Here is an 18,410-nt window from a genome sequence, read left to right as displayed (position 1 = left end):
TTAAATTAAATTTTGTGAACCATTTCACGAATATCCGCAAAAGATGTTGAGATCATCATTTCAACTTAGAACAAAACCCAACCCCTGGCGGGCAGATTGATTTAGGACATTTAAAACCAGGGGACAAACTGGTCTTTGACAACAATACACCTGATGCTGGGCTCGGGGAAAACCCCATATTTTTCTTTGCCCTCCCTTCCCCGGGGAGGTCTTGTCACGCCTAATCCGTCACTGACGGCCACGTGGACCAGCCGGTTTGCGCTGGCTTTTTCTTTGTTTTGTCGCCCCTTGCAGGGAAGGTGAAAATGAAACCGCCCCGAAATAAATCACCGTTTGATTTATTTGTAGGCTTTCGGTCGCTTTGTGTTTTGTTTCTTAAGAAATACAGATTCAGTTCGGGTTTGTAGATTTTTTGCTTCAAACTCGATTGAAGGTCATAAGAAATCTGACCTTTTTAGCACAGCACTAACGCCTGACTAAGCAGGAAAAATACTTTTATTTCGCATGCGTTCGCATGCTTCATTGCCACCGATAGCTCTGAGAACGTTATATCCCACAAAGCTCATGAAAAGTGCTTGGATGTAGACATTTTGCTCATGTTAAACCCAAATCTATGGGGTTTGGGATTTGACCACAGTAAGAAATCATTATTTTTTGTTTTGCTTGAAATGTTTCACAACCCTGCCTTGACGGTGTCGACTCCGTGCGTCATTTGCTTGAAATATTTCATCTTATTCACCAAAAGAAATCTTGTTAAGTTCAGCGTATTTTTCACAGTGCAACGCTCCTCAAGTACGAAATAATCACTTTGCCTCGCCAAAGAACATCGTCTTTGTCGCCGGAGTGCCCTCCAGGGTGTCCCCGATGCCAGCCAGCCATGAATATTTCATTTTCCGCAGATTAAATGAGTGGAGAGTGGGGATCCATTTTCCGAATTTCGCCTGACCCGATCTTTTTCTCGGGACGAAAAAAAAAAGAAAAAAAAAGACAAATCACATCCCACGGAAGCTGGCGCTGATTCGGGGCAGCAATTACGCGATGCCCGAAACAAAGGTTTTCGGGGTCTCCTGAATCGGCAATGATGGCCCCGGGACGGGTCCAATTGCGACATCGGACACGCGGAAAATTGAGAATTATGACGAGGGCGGGGAGTGAGTGACGAGAATGGTTTCTCCAGCATCAATTTAGGTTGCGAGGCGGAAAAAATGCGAGTTTTCGTCCGAGCGGGGAACTAATCCTATTAACAATTCCATTTGGATTGTTTCGACTGGAATTTGATTAGAAATGGTATAATTTCATCTTTTTCGCTGCAATCTCTCACGAGGAAAGACCCCTCTTTTATTTTCGCGTCGCTTGGTTTGTCGAAGCCATAATTTATTCTCACGGTCCCATCTTCAACATTTGATCGATTTGTGATGAAATGTTTCGTCAATAAATTTTGACAGCTGACAGTTGTTTTACACTTGTCACAACAAAATTAAATCGCGTTTGAAATTTGATCAACAACATTTCATAAATCATCCACTAGAGCCGTATTGTTAAATATACAAATTTTCTTAGATTTGTTGAAATATTTCATGGCTCAAAAATTAGAAGCACTTGTCAAGCTGACATTTGGCATGGAAAAGTTGATCTCCTCCAAACTGTTTACCGAAATGGTATGCGAAAAGTGTTTTGAAACTGAGCCGTGTTGTTAAACCTACAATTTTGAGGGATTTTTTTGAAACATTTCATCGGTCAATTTTATCATGTCATGTCGGTGAAAAGTTTGGCCAGGATCAACAAATTTTATCGCCAAACGTCAGCCTGACATGTACCATTAAATTTGTACGATGAAATGTTTCAAAAAATTCACCAAAATTGTATGTTTAACAATACAAATTCGATCGACTTGCGATGAAATGTTTTGTCCGTCAATTTTGACAGCTGACAGCGGTTTGACAACTGTCACAACAAAGTTGAATAGCGTTTGGCATTTGATCGAAAACAATTTATGAACCATCCACTAGAGCCGTTATGTTAAATTTACAATTTTGCTAGATTTTTTGAAATATTTCATCGCACAAATTTTAGTAGCATAAGTCAAGCTGACATTTGGCACGGAAAATTGCTCCTGCTAAACCTTTCACCGACATGGCATGTGAAAAGTTTCTAAAACTGAAAACTGATCGATGAGACGTTCCAAAAATAAATTGGCCAAAATTGTTCGTTTAATATTACGTCTCAAGGAGCTTTCGCTATGGAAATCAAACAAACATACAACAAGTTGACGTTTCTGCAAACAAAAGTTGACGAACAAACAACGCAGACAAACTGTCAAAATGTGCGAGTTTGTTTGTTTGTTTGCCGTAGTCTAATAACTCCTTCAGATGTTGAAGATGGGAACGCGACTTTTGTTTGAACAAAACATTGAAATATTTCAAAAGAATGTCAATTGAAATATTTCAACCTTGTACCATCCACTGGGCCGTATTGTCAAACTGATAATTTCGATAAATGTTTTGAAATGTTGCATCGGTTAATCCACCAAAATTATCAGTTTGACAATACGGTTCTGAAGTGAAAATTGATTTTAAAATTGCGTAGCAATAATTTTGTTCAAATACACAGTTTAATCAGCATTATCTAATGTTTTAATTTTCAGATAAATGATTTAATTCATCGTTAAACATATTCCAGTTGACTTTTCTCGTTCATTCAATCAAACATTTACAAAAACTAACCAATTTGCAAATCATGCGCTGCAATTTTGTATATAAGTTTAAAACTGTTAGAAAAAAGAGTGTATATTTTCACCCAACATAGTTTAGCAAACTTTTCGATCGATTTTACGTTTTCTCCAGCGCCCCCCTTTTTGGACGGGTTTTCTCTGCGCGATCCAATTTTCTACCTAGAACACTCTCAAACAACTGATATTAAGTTAAGCGAAAGATGAAAAATATATTAAGCAAAAGAGAGCAAAGAAAGAAAATTAAGATTTAAAACGTAAATCGCACACTGTTCATATATTTAAAAAAAACGCAAAAATACAACAAACAACTACTAAATGTAAAACCATTTTTGCACAAAACAAACTTTAACATGTGTTTAGCACAACAAAAGAGAGATAATGGGAGGAAGAGAAGGAAAATATGGTAATTGAAATTTATAGAACAAAGTCTAACAACTCAAAACTATTAGAAAAACAAAACAAACACGCTAAAAGCTGTTGAAGGATCACAAACCGTAAAAGCACACAAACACACACTCACAACAAAGAGAAAGTCATTTAAAGTATCGCCTCTATCGATCTTTTCAAGAAAGTGGATGTTGATATAGCCTATATTCTATGATACAAAAAAAAAACTAAAAAAAATGCAAACGCACTCACAGGAACCAGAAAAAAACGAGTCGAAAAAACGTGCATAAAAATTAGCACGAAAAACCATTCACTTTCACACATAAACAAACAAAAAACACAAACAAAAAATCCTTCCTTTCGTTTTCAATTATGTCCTCAGAGAGCAAAACGCAAACAATGATAACGAATTTTTGAAAAATCCCGCGCTTTATTACCAAAAAAAGAAAGAAAAAAACACCAAAAAAATGAACATACCTTTGACAAATTGAAAAAACACATTTAAAAATGCAAAACAAGAAAAAAAACAAAATCAAATTAATGTTAAACAGAACAAAAAACAAGAAAAAAAAGTCCTTTGAGAAAAACAAAAACAAACAAACATTCTGGCTGTTTATGGCTTATGAGAAGAGAAAACAAAACAAAAGAGAGAAAAACAAATACATGTAGTCAATACAAAGTGACAGTGACAGTGCGGTGCGCGCGTTTTGTTTTGGTCGAGAAAGTGGGGTTTCCCTTTTTTCCTAACCTCATCGCACGCAAAATCTTGAACGTTAGAGTGAGAGAGTGAAAAGATAATAATTTCGACGAAAATTTTACATCTTTTGGGGTCGTGTTTAAACACCGCTCAAATGGGTGGAAAAAGCAAGGAAAAAAAAAGTACACAATTTATTGTCTGTTGTGATTATTATTATTGTTAGCATTTTGTTCGATGGCCACTTTGAGTGGCGAATGGACGTGGCCAAGGGGCTTTTCCGGACCAAAGGGGCGTGGGCGTGGGGGAAATGGAATTCAATTTTCCACTTGAACGGTGCGTGGCCTCTGCGACAGATGGTTCTGTGTTGCTTTTTTGTTGCGATTGTGGAAAGTGAGCACGGAGTAAGGGCGAATTGTTACCAGTTTTCGTTGAAACTTTTGGAAATCGGGGAAATTTTCGCTTGTTTAAACAGGGATGGAATTGTTTGCATGCGAAAAGTTTCCTTCGGGAAGGACTTGGCTCAGTTGTAATTATCGGAATGTTGCGTTGGGTGAATGTTGGTTTTTGTTGAGTTGAAGGAGAAATTCAAGTATTCGTATAACTGAATTGTATCGGCTTAAAACGATTTATTTGAAACTCTGATTTTCTCAGGTTGTCATAACAGGTAAGTAAAGTAATTATAGTGAGGGCGATCGAGTTCCGAATATTTGTGAAGATAAAAATTATAAAAAGAATTAGTCACTAAGAGATACTTTCCTCCAAACAGAACATGATTTTCAAACATCAAAGTAGTGCATTGCCAAACAATGAATTATATTTGGATTAATTTAAGTAAAAGTAAAGTAAAAAAAACAGGGAACATGAGAAAATATCGAACAATCATAAAACCAACCATACTAAGAACTACTAATAAGCTTTGAATACTTTAAGTAACATACAAATAGTTCAACCCTTCAAAGGTTCAATTAACTTACATTTGGAGCACTAAAATTTGATTAAAATTGGGCACGGTGTGTTTCGTAGAACAAACTTAAGGTGTGAAATTCGGCAAGTCTGATATTTGGCACCGTGAAAGAAGGGTTCTGTCCCGACATTTAGTGGGATACCGAAATATTTCGACGGGTGTCAAGAGCATTTTTAAAAGATATTTTTGATTTTTTTATATTTCTTTAGAAAAAAGTCGCTTAAAATCAGCGCATTCATCTTGATATTCATCAAATTTCTTATGAATATGCCTTGGGAAACTCTAACTTACATATTTGACCAATATTTGACACCCAATAAAAAAGTTTTTGAAGCAAATTTAACAGATTTCTACAATTCTATGAAATTATCTCAAAATCAGTTTTCAGTGTTTTTACATCAAAAGTCGACCGAATATATTATTTTGTACAATTTGGCATGAAGACATAGCAACACATTGCAACATATTTTCAAATATCACCATCTTTTTTCATAAAAATTAACAGATAAATGAAAAAAGCTAAAAATATAATCGATAATCTTATCGACAATAACGGACGTTAGATCATTTTTAATATATTTCTAAAGCTCAACCTCAATCCATTCCATTCATGTTTAATTTTCAATGCATTCACTTTGAATATATATTATTTGATAATATAGTAAGTTTCAAAGCATTTTTTATAACACTAAAAATTTTCATAATTCAGAAAACCAATATCAAACGAAGCAAAACTTTGTATAAATTTCATTTTATTAGAATTATTTTCTGTAAAATACTTAAATGTTCACAAAATGCTATGGTATTAAAAATACTCAAGTTTTCATAATTCAATTAGTTATATTTTGTAATTGGGTAATTCTCTACCAACTCACACGAAATCGGGAAAAGTTGCCCCGACCCCTTTTTCGATTTGCGTGAAACTTTGTCCTCAGGTGTAACTTTTGTCCCTGATCACGAATCCGAGGTCCGTTTTTTGATATCTCGTGACGGAGGGGTGGTACGACCCCTTCCATTTTTGAACATGGGAAAAAATAAATGTTTTTCAATAATTTGCAGCCTGAAACGGTGATGAGATAGAAATTTGGTGTCAAAGGGACTTTTATGTAAAATTAGACGCCCGATTTGATGGCGTACTCAATATTCCGGAAAAACGTATTTTTCATCGAAAAAAACACTTAAAAAAGTTTTAAAAAATTTCCCATTTTCCGTTACTTGACTGTAAAAAGTTTTGGAACATGTCATTTTATGAAAAATTTCATGTACTTTTCGAATCTACATTGACCCAGAAGGGTCATTTTTTCATTTAGAACAAAATTTTTCATTTTAAAATTTAGTGTTTTTTCTAAAGTTGCAGGGTTATTTTTAAGAGTGTAACAATATTCTACAAAGTTGTAGAACAGATAATTACAAAAATTTTGATATACAGACATAAGGGGTTTGTTCATAAACATCACGAGTTATCGCGATTTTACGAAAAAAAGTTTTGACAAAGTTACTTTTTGCGTTTCTCTTTGTTTCGTCGTCCATGTCTGTCGCGGGTGACCATGAACGGCCATGATCGATGACGACCAACTTTTTCAAAATTTCATTAATTTATATTTTGTTAAATACTCAGATTTTCAAAAAAATCATGTATATTTTCTAATATACTCTAATTTGTATAACTTGTGACATGGGTATCAAACGATGTGAAATTTTAAATTTTGTATGAATTTTCACTTCGTTAGAGATTTGTTTGTGAACTGCTCCAATTTTCACAAAATACCACATTTTTCTGAAATACTCATATTAGGCCGCTGTAAATATTTTTTGAAGTTTATGCCCCCCCCCCCTTCAACATCGGTCCGAAAAATCAAGGGGCAAACAATTTTTTTTTTTCAAAATTTTAATGTTAAAAGAAGTCTAATGAACTGAAAATAATTTGAAATGTCATATTTGAGATCGATTGTACTGCAAAAGTTTTTTTTTTCGGCAAGAAAAATATTTTGCCAATACTTTGATATTTCTAAAACTAAAGATTGCAAAACAACTGGGCAGGTGTGAAATGCATTTTAAAACGCTTTTTTCATTCAAATGTCAAAACCATTCAATTTCAATTTTTTTTTTGTTTCCGCACTTGCTCCTCCTCCCTTCATTTTGGCCAGAGTCGAGAGACATAAACTTCAAAAAATATTGGCAATGGTCCTTATGAAAAATACAATATTTTGAAAATAAGGTATTCATTAAAATTGAGTATTAAACAAAAAATATAAAATAAAAATAAAGAATATAGTATTATGGATATTACAAATTAAAGTGTTCTTAAAAAATACCGAATTTTTATTGAAAATTGGACCATTCTACAAAAAACACTTGAATAATTTAAAATGCATTGAAAATGTTGCTTCGTTTGAAACCCATGTTGCGAATTATGAAACTATAAGAAGTTACATTAACGCATAAAAATAAAAAAATTCTAATGACAGAAAATTTAATCCAACAAAAGATGACTTCCAATCTCTCCTTAAAGATACATGAAGATAATTCAAAATTGATGTGAATGAAAAGACCATATTGGCAGACATAGGAGGGGAAGACTCTCAAGACATATCTCATGTGCTTGACAAAGAGCGATTTTGAAATTTTGTCAAATTTTTTTATCTATTTATTAAATATGCTTTTTAGAAATCGGCCTTCGTCATGCAAAATTTTGATCCTATATGGTTACCCGAGCAGACGGAAATAGCTTGGAAATATTTTTTTTGATTTTTGAAAATACTGGGCCAATAACATGTTATGTAATTTATAACAAGATTTTTTATTCGTCGTTATGATTTTTTTTTTATTGGACTGTTATTGTAATAACAGATTTATAACATTTTTAGTTATTCTTCGAACAAATCTTTGTTATTATTTTTTGTTATTTTAACAACTAATTCGATCATCCCAATAACAGTTTCAGGTATTCTGCCATAACAAAAAATGTTATTCCAAAGTTGTTTTGGCTTTCAACCAATATCAGACCAATAACAAATATTGTTATGATAACACTTTCTGTTATTTTAACAGTATTTGAAATGACATGAATTTTGTTATTACCGTCTGCCCGGGTAAGGGGGTACGGCAAAAATGCCAGAGGTTGGTATGAGCATACACTATTTTTTCTAAATTTGTTTTCAGGGCATTGAAATATACATTTTCAACTTTTAACAAAACAAATTTGAAGACAATTTGTTGTATTTTTGCCGAGATAAAGCTATTTGAAGTAAGTAGTTTCAAAAAACGGGTGCCACGATATCTCAACACTGCTTCGACCAAATCGGTTCAAAATTTTGGCAAAGACTCGCTAAACCGAGTCCGTGTGCATGACGAAGGCTGGTTTTCAAAAAGTTTATTTTAAATAAAGTTAAAAAAATATTTTTAAGTTTTTCATATAATAAACCATAAGTTTTTGATTTAAAATTTTTTTTAAAAGGCAAATTTTAAAAATCGGGCTTCGTCATGCACACTTGAGAGTCTTAATTCAAAATTTCAACTAATTCGGTCCATTCCATCTCGAGTTATCGTGGCACCCATAAATCAACTCTGTGTTTAGAGAAAAACACACAAGAAGTTTGACAGTTCGTTTTGCGCCCGGCAAAATTTTAAACTTTAATCGTCTGTCACTCACTTGAATCACGGAATATCTTCAATAAAACTTTCAGAAGTGATTGGAAATAATCTTTTTAGTGGAATTATCAATTTTGCCGTAATATGACATTTTTAGATTTTCTACATGTATGTAACCCCTTAAAGTAGTGTTGAAATTTCGTGTTATTCGTGTTTTGTACTGTTAACTTCAAAAAGTTATATCTTGGCCTTTGAAAAGTAAAAATCTGGAATGATCAGAGAATGTCACTAATGTTATTTTTCTTTTAAAAGTCTTAATATGTCCAATAGTTGCTGAGCTGTCTTCATTTCGTCGCCATCGTGTTAACTTGTCGTACGTGCATTTTGGGCCAAATTGAGTTAAGAACGCCATTTTGTGCAGCTCACAATGCCTCACCTTTTGACCTTCACAGATCCCCAAAATTCGATTTCAATCCTGAGATATTCAACAAAAACCGAAAAAATTCCGTGCATACATATGAAAGTAGTTTCAATCTTGTCGTGCTATCTTGTCACTCCATGAAAATTGATGTAAGTGCGACAAAAAGCCAAGGGGATTTCAGGCCAGGAAAGTCAGGATGCGTTTGTCGCACGTACAAGCTAGACTACGGTAAACATTTGTAATTATAACTCGGGACTCCAGCAACCAACTTCAACAAAACTTTGGGACAATGCACAGAATGGTCAGCCAAACAAAACGTGTTTGTTATTGTTTACATTGCGTGCTCTCGTTTTTGTATATTCAAGGTCAAACATTAAAACGCGTTTTTCTCGGAACGTCAAAATGGCGGGTGCGACAAGATAGCACGACGACGTCGATTTGTAAGTTGGACAATATTTTGTTGGCACTCCTTATTTTACTGGTTTTTTCCAAACCCAAACTTAAAATTTTGAAAGAAATTTTTGTTTTGAAATTTCCAATCAGAGGGCAAGGTAAAGGTTGGTCATGACTTCTGTTGATAAAAGAGTAATGTTTTATGCAAAACATCGGGCATATTTTTAAAGCATTTATGTTGTGTTTTTGATTTTAAAATCAGGTTTGAAATCATCAACAATTTGATTCATTTGAAATTGTGTATCGCAAAATTTCATCAAGAAGCTGATTTTAATAAAAAAAAAATTTAGTTGAATCCATCAAATTCTTAAACATCAAAAAGTTCAATATGGATTGAATTAAACTTAATTTAATTGAAAAAAAAGAATCCATTAAAGACGATGCATCGTTAACTTCACCCTTAATCAATCACCTCCCACACACCCATCCCTGCATCGGCATCTTCATCGCGAGTTAATTGAATCTGGCTGGTGTTGCGTCTTTCCAATCCCCGACGGTCTCCCGTGTCCACACTTGATCATCTTGCTTCCTTCTTTTTCCCCAGCAGCAGCTAACTGCCTGCAACCGACTCCGTGAGCTGGTTTAATTTCATTATATTGTATTGATAACCCATGCGGGGGAAGTGGGGGGTTGGTGTTAGGGAGAGACCCCCGGTTTGGCATGACCCATCTCAATAAAACAAAGTACTCTGTTTGAATCAGGGTGGTGGTTATCTGATGCTGTAGGGTGGTTCAAGGTTGGTTTAATTTTTTCAATGTGTAAACATTTTGATTATTTTTTCCAATGAAAAAAACGAGCATTAATGCTTTCAGAAATTGCAGACCCCGCTTTGAGGTTACGAGAATAGAATTCAATTTCTAATTAATCAAATTATGGGTTTTGTGTTTTATCATCCCGAGGATTAAGCCCACCCACTTTATGGCTCTCTGCGGATGTGAAGAGAGAGATAGAGATGGGCTAACCCAGATAATTGATTCTGATGGACCTTTGGAGGCGAAGTGAGTTTGAACATGTACCACATTACTGGAGTTACGTGACCCAGCTACGTTGGCAAATTTTAACGACAAAATAATCTTAAATTCAATTCCTATCCTCATGCTAAAAATGTTTTTAGTTATATTTTAGATTTTGATAAGATTTTTATTTTCAATTTTGAATTTATGAAGTAAGTAAAATGAAATCAAATGTTTCAAATTAATTGGAAAGGCACTATTTAAATTTGATCATGATGAAACCTCCAAAACAATCAACTGACAGTTCTGACATCATTTCACCACAATCAGAAAAGTTGTTCCATCAACAAACCTTCATTTCAGAGAGCCATCGCAGTTGATGCGAATAAAACTTTATTATTTTACTTGTTTCATCATTACAACGCAGATGAGCGAGCACATCGAAACAAAAAGGCAAAAGAAAAACAATTTTTGCCTTCCTGCTCAAATTTCTGACATGACACAAGATGGAAGTCTGCACTTCTTGAGCACTCCCACCCACCACTCTTCGGTGGGGGAAAAGAAAGTTGCACTCGAAACGACTCGAAAAAAAGAAAACAAAGAAGGAAAACCTATTTTCCCTACACCCAAGATTCTTTTTTTTCCTGCTCCGCGGCCAAGCTCCATCTGGTGGAAAGGAAATTCAATTACTATCGCGCAAGGGGTACTTGGAAGGTCGTTTGTTTTTTCTCTCTGATCCTGTTTTGTGTAACGCAGTCACAGAAAATAAAAAACCCATCTAGGAGGGAGTCTCCACTTCCAACGGGTGGGAAAGGTGGTGCAAAATGAGGCGGTATTGTTCTCAAATTCGATTTTAAATTGATGAAATTGAAAATGCAATTTCATGTTGAAACAATCGAGATGCTGAGCCTTTGGAGGGGGGGAAAACGATTGGAAATTTGGGAAAACAGGTTATGACAGGAAATTACCGATATGAAAATCGATAAAACGGGAAAAATGTTTGGTTATAACTCATAAAGGGGCTTACTGTCCAGATCAACGACCGTTTCGAAAATGATTGCAATTGCGTGCAAGTTTGCATGCGAGAACAATAGTTGACCTAATCGAGCAACAATTTCTTTTTACATTTGTCCTAATGACGTTGATTGAATTTGTTGTTTAAGTCAAATTATTTCAAGAAGTCGTTTGTTTCATGTAAATTTATCTAGTGAATGTTTTTAAAGTGTTGTTTTTACTGTAAAGTGAATTGATAGTGTTTTAAAACTAAGCATTTAGGTTCGATTCGTTTCAAACGTTTATTGTTAATGTGTTTATAGTTAATGTTGACAGCATAAAAAATTTGCAAATTATTTTTTTGTTTGTGTAATTCTTGTTTTGAGGTTTGACTTTTGAGTTCCAACATCAAATGATGGATCTGAATTACAAAAAAAAAAAACTTAAAGAAAATATAATTTTAACCATTTGGAGTTTCACAGAACTAGTGGTTTTTTATTTTAATTTTTTTATATTATTATCAGCATTCATAGATATTCAAAGTAATCAAAGTATTCATAGATATTCACTTGTGAGCAGCTAACAATTTTCTCACTATTATGTGACATTTAATTGCAGAAAAGTGTTATTTGATAATATACAGAATTGAATATCTCTTTTATACTTCTTGCATACCAGAGGTCATCCTAAAACATGCAATAAGGTCTGGTTTTTATTTTCAATATGATTCAGCTTTGGAAGTATAAATAGATAAATAAAATAATTTACATTGAAACATTGTTTTACTGATTTAAACTAGGCTATTTCTTAACAGTCTAAACCCTCTACAACCTAACCCCGATGGGCTTCGATCTATAAAATCCCCAAAAACCAATTTGCCAAACGATTTTTGATCTTAAAAAGCATTGGAAAGAAGGACTCTTAAAATTTTAGAAAATTTCAGGATTGGTATTTTAACTTGTTTTATGTGACTTTGCCAATGCAATGTTTTTAAAAATGTAATTTTTTTAGGGGTTATCTTTGGCTGTGTTTTTTACTAACATTTCCTATATTTTCAGTAAAAAGAAGTATGCAGTAATTTTTGTAGTGCCCCAGACTATGCATCTACGCATTTTTTTCAATTTAAATGATGATGGTGCAATTCTATAGGAGAAAATGTGAAAAACATGCAAAAACTTAAAAAAGTAACTGTAAAAACGTGAAAAAATTGAATAGGCAAAATGTAATTAAATTAGGTTGTAGAATAGAACAAATACGACCAAAAACAAACATAAACTTAACAAGATAAATGCAAATTGAAATAATAAAAATGAAACAAGAAAAACATAAAACAAGAGAAGTTAAGTTTTTCGTAGAACAAAAGTTGCTCAAAAGGACCTCCTAAACACGGGAAAAATAAATATTTTCGAAAAAAATTGAGTTGTAGAGGGTTAAATGGAAAATTTAAGAAAATTAAACACATATATAATAGGGTGGGTACGGATTTTAAAAAGTTCTCAGATCATGTTCTGGTGTGGTTCCCCTTGTAGGGCATACCCAAAGGGACTCTCACTCCAAATTTCAGCTCATTTGGTTGAAAACTGGCTTGTCTCAAGCGGGTTCAATTTTACATGGAAATTACTATGGGAAATTTTGAATTTTCGTTCATTCGCTCCTACAGGCCTGGGGAAAACATGTAGAAACTTCTAGGATGGTCAGAAATGAGCGGAATCGTCTGGAGAACAACTTTTCCTAAGAGACCAGGTCGATTCGTTCAACCCCCATCGAGCTCAACGGCAATACATCCGGGGTTTTCGGAACCATCGGTTTTCCCCAGAAAAGCAACAAATTTTCCTTAGCATGCTATGAATGCTTGATGAAAACCGCGACGCCACATGTCAAACAGCTACCACGTGATTGTAAAATTTGCACCATAACATTTTTTTTCTTAGTTGGAGGTTTAGAATACAGTTAAATAGTATCAGGATCACCATAAATTTTAATTCTATGGTTCAAAAAAAAATAAAAAGTAATTTTTTATAGGCGATGCTAGTCCACGTGGTAACTGTTTGACATGTGGCGTCGCGGTGTTCATCAAGCATTTATGCATGCTAAGGAAAATTTGTTGCTTTTCTGGGGAAAACCGTTGGTTCCGAAAACCCCGGATGTATTGCCGTTGAGCTCGATGGGGGTTGAACGAATCGACCTGGTCTCTTAGGAAAAGTTGTTCTCCAGACGATTCCGCTCATTTCTGGCCATCCTAGAAGTTTCTACATGTTTTCCCCAGGCCTGTAGGAGCGAATGAACGAAAATTCAAAATTTCCCATAGTAATTTCCATGTAAAATTGAACCCGCTTGAGACAAGCCAGTTTTCAACCAAATGAGCTGAAATTTGGTGTGAGAGTCCCTTTGGGTATGCCCTACAAGGGGAACCACACCAGAACTTGATCTGAGAACTTTTCAAAATCCGTACCCACCCTAATATATAACATACACATATAAAAAAACATAAATACATTTTTATATTTTCAATTTTTGCATTTTTCGATTTTATTTTAAAATTTTACATTTTCAAAAACTTATGATAAAAAGTTTTCAATGGATAACTTTTTTGTCTTCCAAAAAACTTTTTTTTAATAAAATTTTAAAACCTTAGCTTGTCTTTTCAGTTTTTGAAATACAGTCCGGACTCGATAATTCGAAGTCTCGATCATCCGAAGGTTTGTATGAGACTTTGGATAATCGAATCATAACCAAACAATTTTTTTTCTTCTTTTTTAATTTGATTACTGTTACCCTCAAATTCTAGTTCTGTGATCCCATTTTTAGTCAAAATTTGATATTTAAATTAAAAAAAAGATATTTTTCAATATGTTTTTTCCGCCGTTTTTCTGCCATCTTGGATTTTAAAATTCTTAATCATTTAAGAGTAGTTTATAGATCATACTTAAGCTAAACCATCATAAATAAAATAAGGAAAAAATCAATTTTACACAAAAAAAAAAGTAAAAAAAAATGTTTAAATGATATTATTTTTTTTTCAAAAATCAATATTTATTCAAACAGTCATAATTTGGCAGCAGAATGTTTAACCATACTTCTCCATGGCTCAAAAGTTGCGAATTTTTGTTCCCTAAAACATATTCCCTTTTACTTTTTTTCTGATAATCCTGATAATTCAACAATACCAATAACTTTGTCGAAGACACTAAATTGATAAAAAAAATCGAACAGATTTCCGAATATTTAAGTACCCTTCTTGTAAGGACAGCTGCAAACATTGTATGGGTGAACTAGAGGTGGGCAAAACGAGATAATGCTCTTGAAAACCATAAGTCTTGGTGGTCTCTATGTCAAGAACATTCGATTAATTGAATGTCATCCAAACTTAAATCTAGGATGCTGGAAAAATTGCGATTAGTTTTTAAACTGCGTTTATTTCTGCAAGAATTGAACTAATGCAGATATTTTATTTGGAGAAAATGAAAATGTGAACTCTTTTGTACAAACGCTGAAGTTTAATCGAACAAAAGGATTTTTTTTTCCAAAATCTCTATAGTATTCAGTAGATTTTTGGTAATATTTTACAAATATTTTACAAATTATTCTTAAATTTGTATTCCGATAAAACTTTAATGTACAATCAGTTGTGCAATAATCTTTTTTTCATTTTGTTCAGAAATTTTTTTTATAAGCTTGAAATATTTGATTTTTTTTTCAATTCTCAAAAAGAAATTTAATACAGCATTTTAATGGAGTTCAATAAATTATATTCATAACGAAATTCAAGCCGCATTGAAACGGTTCTTTCAAAAGACCGGAGTTTTAAAAAAAACCGCGGTTCTTTTTTTGTGAGCCACGGTTCGTTCGCTCTTTTCAGTGAATCGGCTCTTTGAGCGGCTCGCTCTTTATTTGCCCACCTCTAGGGTGAACCAATGACACAAAATATCTTCTTTGGTCATAGGGTAGGCCCTCACATGTTCTAGCCAAATCAAACATTTCAAATAAAATCTATTTCCGGTTTTGGGAGAGAATCGCTCATACGATAAAATTTTAGGCTACTAAAACAATAAAAAATAAAAAATCATAGAAAAATGCGAATTTTTAGGAATCTTCTATACTAAATTGAGAGAGTTTAGAACGGTGAAAAATCTGTTTTTTTAGTATGAATTTCAGAAAAAATATTTTTGGTGAAAAAATCTCAAATCTTTCAAAATAAGATTTTAAGACACTCCATGAATTAGGAGAAACCCTATTGTAAATTAACAGGCATTAACACATTAAATCAAAAAGTGTAAGGTCAATTTTGATTGCAAATAAGATTTTACATTTAAAAATGATTTTGATATTTTGCTGACAATATATATTTTTTAAATAATTTTTGTTTTCAAAATGTTTTACTCTGGCACCGAATTTTGCAGCAATCCTTAGTTTCATATAAACAAATTAAAAATAAATAAAAATCTGTATTTTTTTATCCACGTATGTATTTTATTTTTAAAGTGGCGAAATAATTTTCAACATTTTGGCTGGAGACATCAAATGGAACAGAAGATTCCTTTTTGAGGCACAGGTTTTCTAATATTCTGATACCTATTTTGTATGACCAGCCCTCAAAACTGTATGGAGACTTCAAAGGAAAAACTATTGATGCAAGATTGCTTCATTTAACAGAGCCAAAGTTTTATCCAAATTAAAAAAAAAACTAAATTAAAAATCTTGGAAGAAAAATTTAAAAGTTCTTTTAAGGTTGACCTCCGGTTTCAAAATCTGGCAGTTTTGAAACAGGACGTCAACCTTAAAAGAACTCTAATTTTTTTCTTCCAAGATTTTCAATTTAGTTTTTTTTTATTTGGATGAATTATAAATTTATTTTGTTGCACATAGGCTTTCCTACTCAAAAGCATGAATCATCAAATGATAGTTTTTTCTATCACTCATTTACGAGCATTTAATACCTTCTTGTTTATATTCATTCCATATCAAAATACTCATCGAATTTGGGTTGTTTCAGAGCGATAGTATATTTTTTTAAACTTATTTGATATTCTTTTGTTTTCGAGAAAAAGTGGCATAACGAATAATATTTCTATAATGAGTTTATGTTCTAAAAGAAATGATTCGTTTTTTGGAAAAAAGCGGTTTTTTCTAGAACATATCTAAAGTGGTCTGCTTTCATATTAACCTTATAAATTTTGAGAACTAAAATAACTTAATCTTCCCAAAAAAACTTTTGGAAAAAATAAAAATTTGATCTTGATTTTTTCGCCAAGTTTGAAAGACATTTGTTAATCGGTTTTACCGATCTGTTAAAAGAATGTTTCGTTGATTTTGCCATAATTAAAATCGAAAACGTCTTCTTTCAGCCTATATTCAAACAAATCCAAATTTTATCACTCTCTCACTCGTCCTTGATCTGAAATCCAAAAGTCGCCTCCTCCTTCAGCCCTCCGTTGTTCCTCGCTGAAATCCATCGCTCAAACACGCCTTCGTCTTTCTACGCCACGAATCCAGCGGCTGTAAAACAATGCAAACATTGTTGTGTTGAAATTCAGGCCAGCTGCTGCAAAACAATGTGGATCACACCGCCGCTGTGTGTGTATGCGGGTGTGTCCTCCGGAGCGGAAATTTGATTAGATTGGTGCATTTCATAAAACAACAATGGAGACAATTAAAATGCTTCTTTTCTTCGTCTTCTTCTTTCTTCATCACAGCCTAAGAGAAGCAGAGTCCACCCACTTCCTGCTCAAAGAAGGTGTGCCGCTCGGGTGTTTGTGACGTAGTTCACCCCTCCATCCCCTATCCACCGCACAGGCCACCAAGCCAGCAGAATTCTGTAGCTTGTTTCCCGTTTTCAAGGTAAGTCCCTTCTCACAAAACACAACAAGACAACCAGGAGGAATTTTCTCTTTTAATTAAGGATTTTTTTCTTCTCCCTCTTCTTTGCAGAACGAGGAAGTTTCCCTTCCTCTTCTTTTCCTTCGTCGTCGTCCCCGGTCATCGTCTTGGACTTGTATCCTCTAATTGGGACCCCCGAGCAAACACAAGTCACCAATATCACCGCCTACAATCCAGGCATCTAGCAAGTCCACGAGAGGAGGGGAGGGCTAGTTGGGGCAACGTGAGCAAGTAACGTAGCAGTTAAGGCAGTAAGCGCAAACACAAACACACAACCACACACACAGAATGGGCAAGCAAAACAGTAAACTGAAGCCGGAAGTGCTGGAAGATCTCAAGCAGAACACAGAGTTTTCAGGTGAGTGAGGGGACGGGATTTTTTTTATGTGGTTATACTTTCGCGATTGATGGAAGGGCATTCGGGGGATCAAACCAAAATGTATGGTTTTCTTTACAAAATTAAATTCAAATCAAATCAACTCTAGAGTGAGCAATTCTTAGCGAAATCGGTCTTTTTTTATTGTTTAGGTTGTGTTTTTTAATTCGGCTGAAACTTTTTTGGTGCCTTCAGTATGCCTAAAAAGTAAATTAGCATCATCAGTTTGTCCATATATTTTTCCATACAAGTTTGGCAGCTGTCCATACAAAAACGATGTATGAAAATTCAATAATCTGTATCTTTTGAAGGAATAATTGGATCGATTTGGTGTCTTCTGCAAAGTTGTAGTAATGAACAAGAACTACACTAAAAAAATGACTTTTTGTCACTAAAACTCAATTTACAAAAAAACTATTTTTATTTTTTTATTTCTGATATGTTTTAGGGGATATCAAATGCCAACATTTCAAAAATTTCCAGAATGGGCAAAAAATGTTTGACCGAGTTATACATTTTTAAATCAATACTGATATTTTCAAAAAATCGAAACATAGGTTCCAAAAATTTTCAACTTAATTTTTTTGTGTAAATTCGAATTTGCAATCAAAAAGTACTTCAGTGAAATTTTGATAAAGTGCACCGTTTTCAAGAAATACACATTTACAGGCAAGTTTTTTTTAAATAGTCGCAGTTATTCAATTTTTCAATAAGTGCCCATGTTTTGCCTCATTTAAAAACATATTTTTAAAAACCTTTAGTTGCTGAGATAAAATTGATGTTTTCTAAGTCTCACCCAAAAAACCCAGCATTTTCTAATGTCGATATCTCAGCAACTAATGGTCCGATTTTCAATATTAAAATTTAAAATATTCATGAAATTTTCTGATCTTTCCGAAAACAATATTTTATAATTTTCAAATCAAGACTAACATTTCAAAAGGGCGAAATATTGAATGTTTGGCTG

General features: G+C 33.7%; 1 protein-coding gene across 2 annotated transcripts in view; it reads left to right on the top strand.

Annotated features, from left to right (window-relative positions):
• The window catches only part of LOC120418039 (neurocalcin homolog), a 328,306-nt gene that overhangs the window by 288,908 nt on the left and 20,988 nt on the right, over positions 1–18,410 (top strand). Inside the window, exons 1-3 of one of the 2 annotated variants that reach the window (XM_039580286.2) lie at positions 11,340–11,472; positions 16,884–17,028; positions 17,119–17,425. In XM_039580286.2, the coding sequence (XP_039436220.1) occupies positions 17,356–17,425 (70 nt within the window). In that variant the 5' untranslated portion in view covers positions 11,340–11,472; positions 16,884–17,028; positions 17,119–17,355. Of the gene's footprint in view, positions 1–11,339; positions 11,473–16,883; positions 17,029–17,118; positions 17,426–18,410 lie in introns of those variants that run through there. The other variant, XM_039580285.2, reaches the window with a different exon arrangement.

Source organism: Culex pipiens, chromosome 3 (assembly GCF_016801865.2).
Source record: "Culex pipiens pallens isolate TS chromosome 3, TS_CPP_V2, whole genome shotgun sequence".
Lineage (NCBI taxonomy): Eukaryota > Metazoa > Arthropoda > Insecta > Diptera > Culicidae > Culex > Culex pipiens.
The sequence above is the reverse complement of the archived record's forward strand: the minus strand, read 5'-3'. Positions and strand labels throughout refer to the sequence as shown.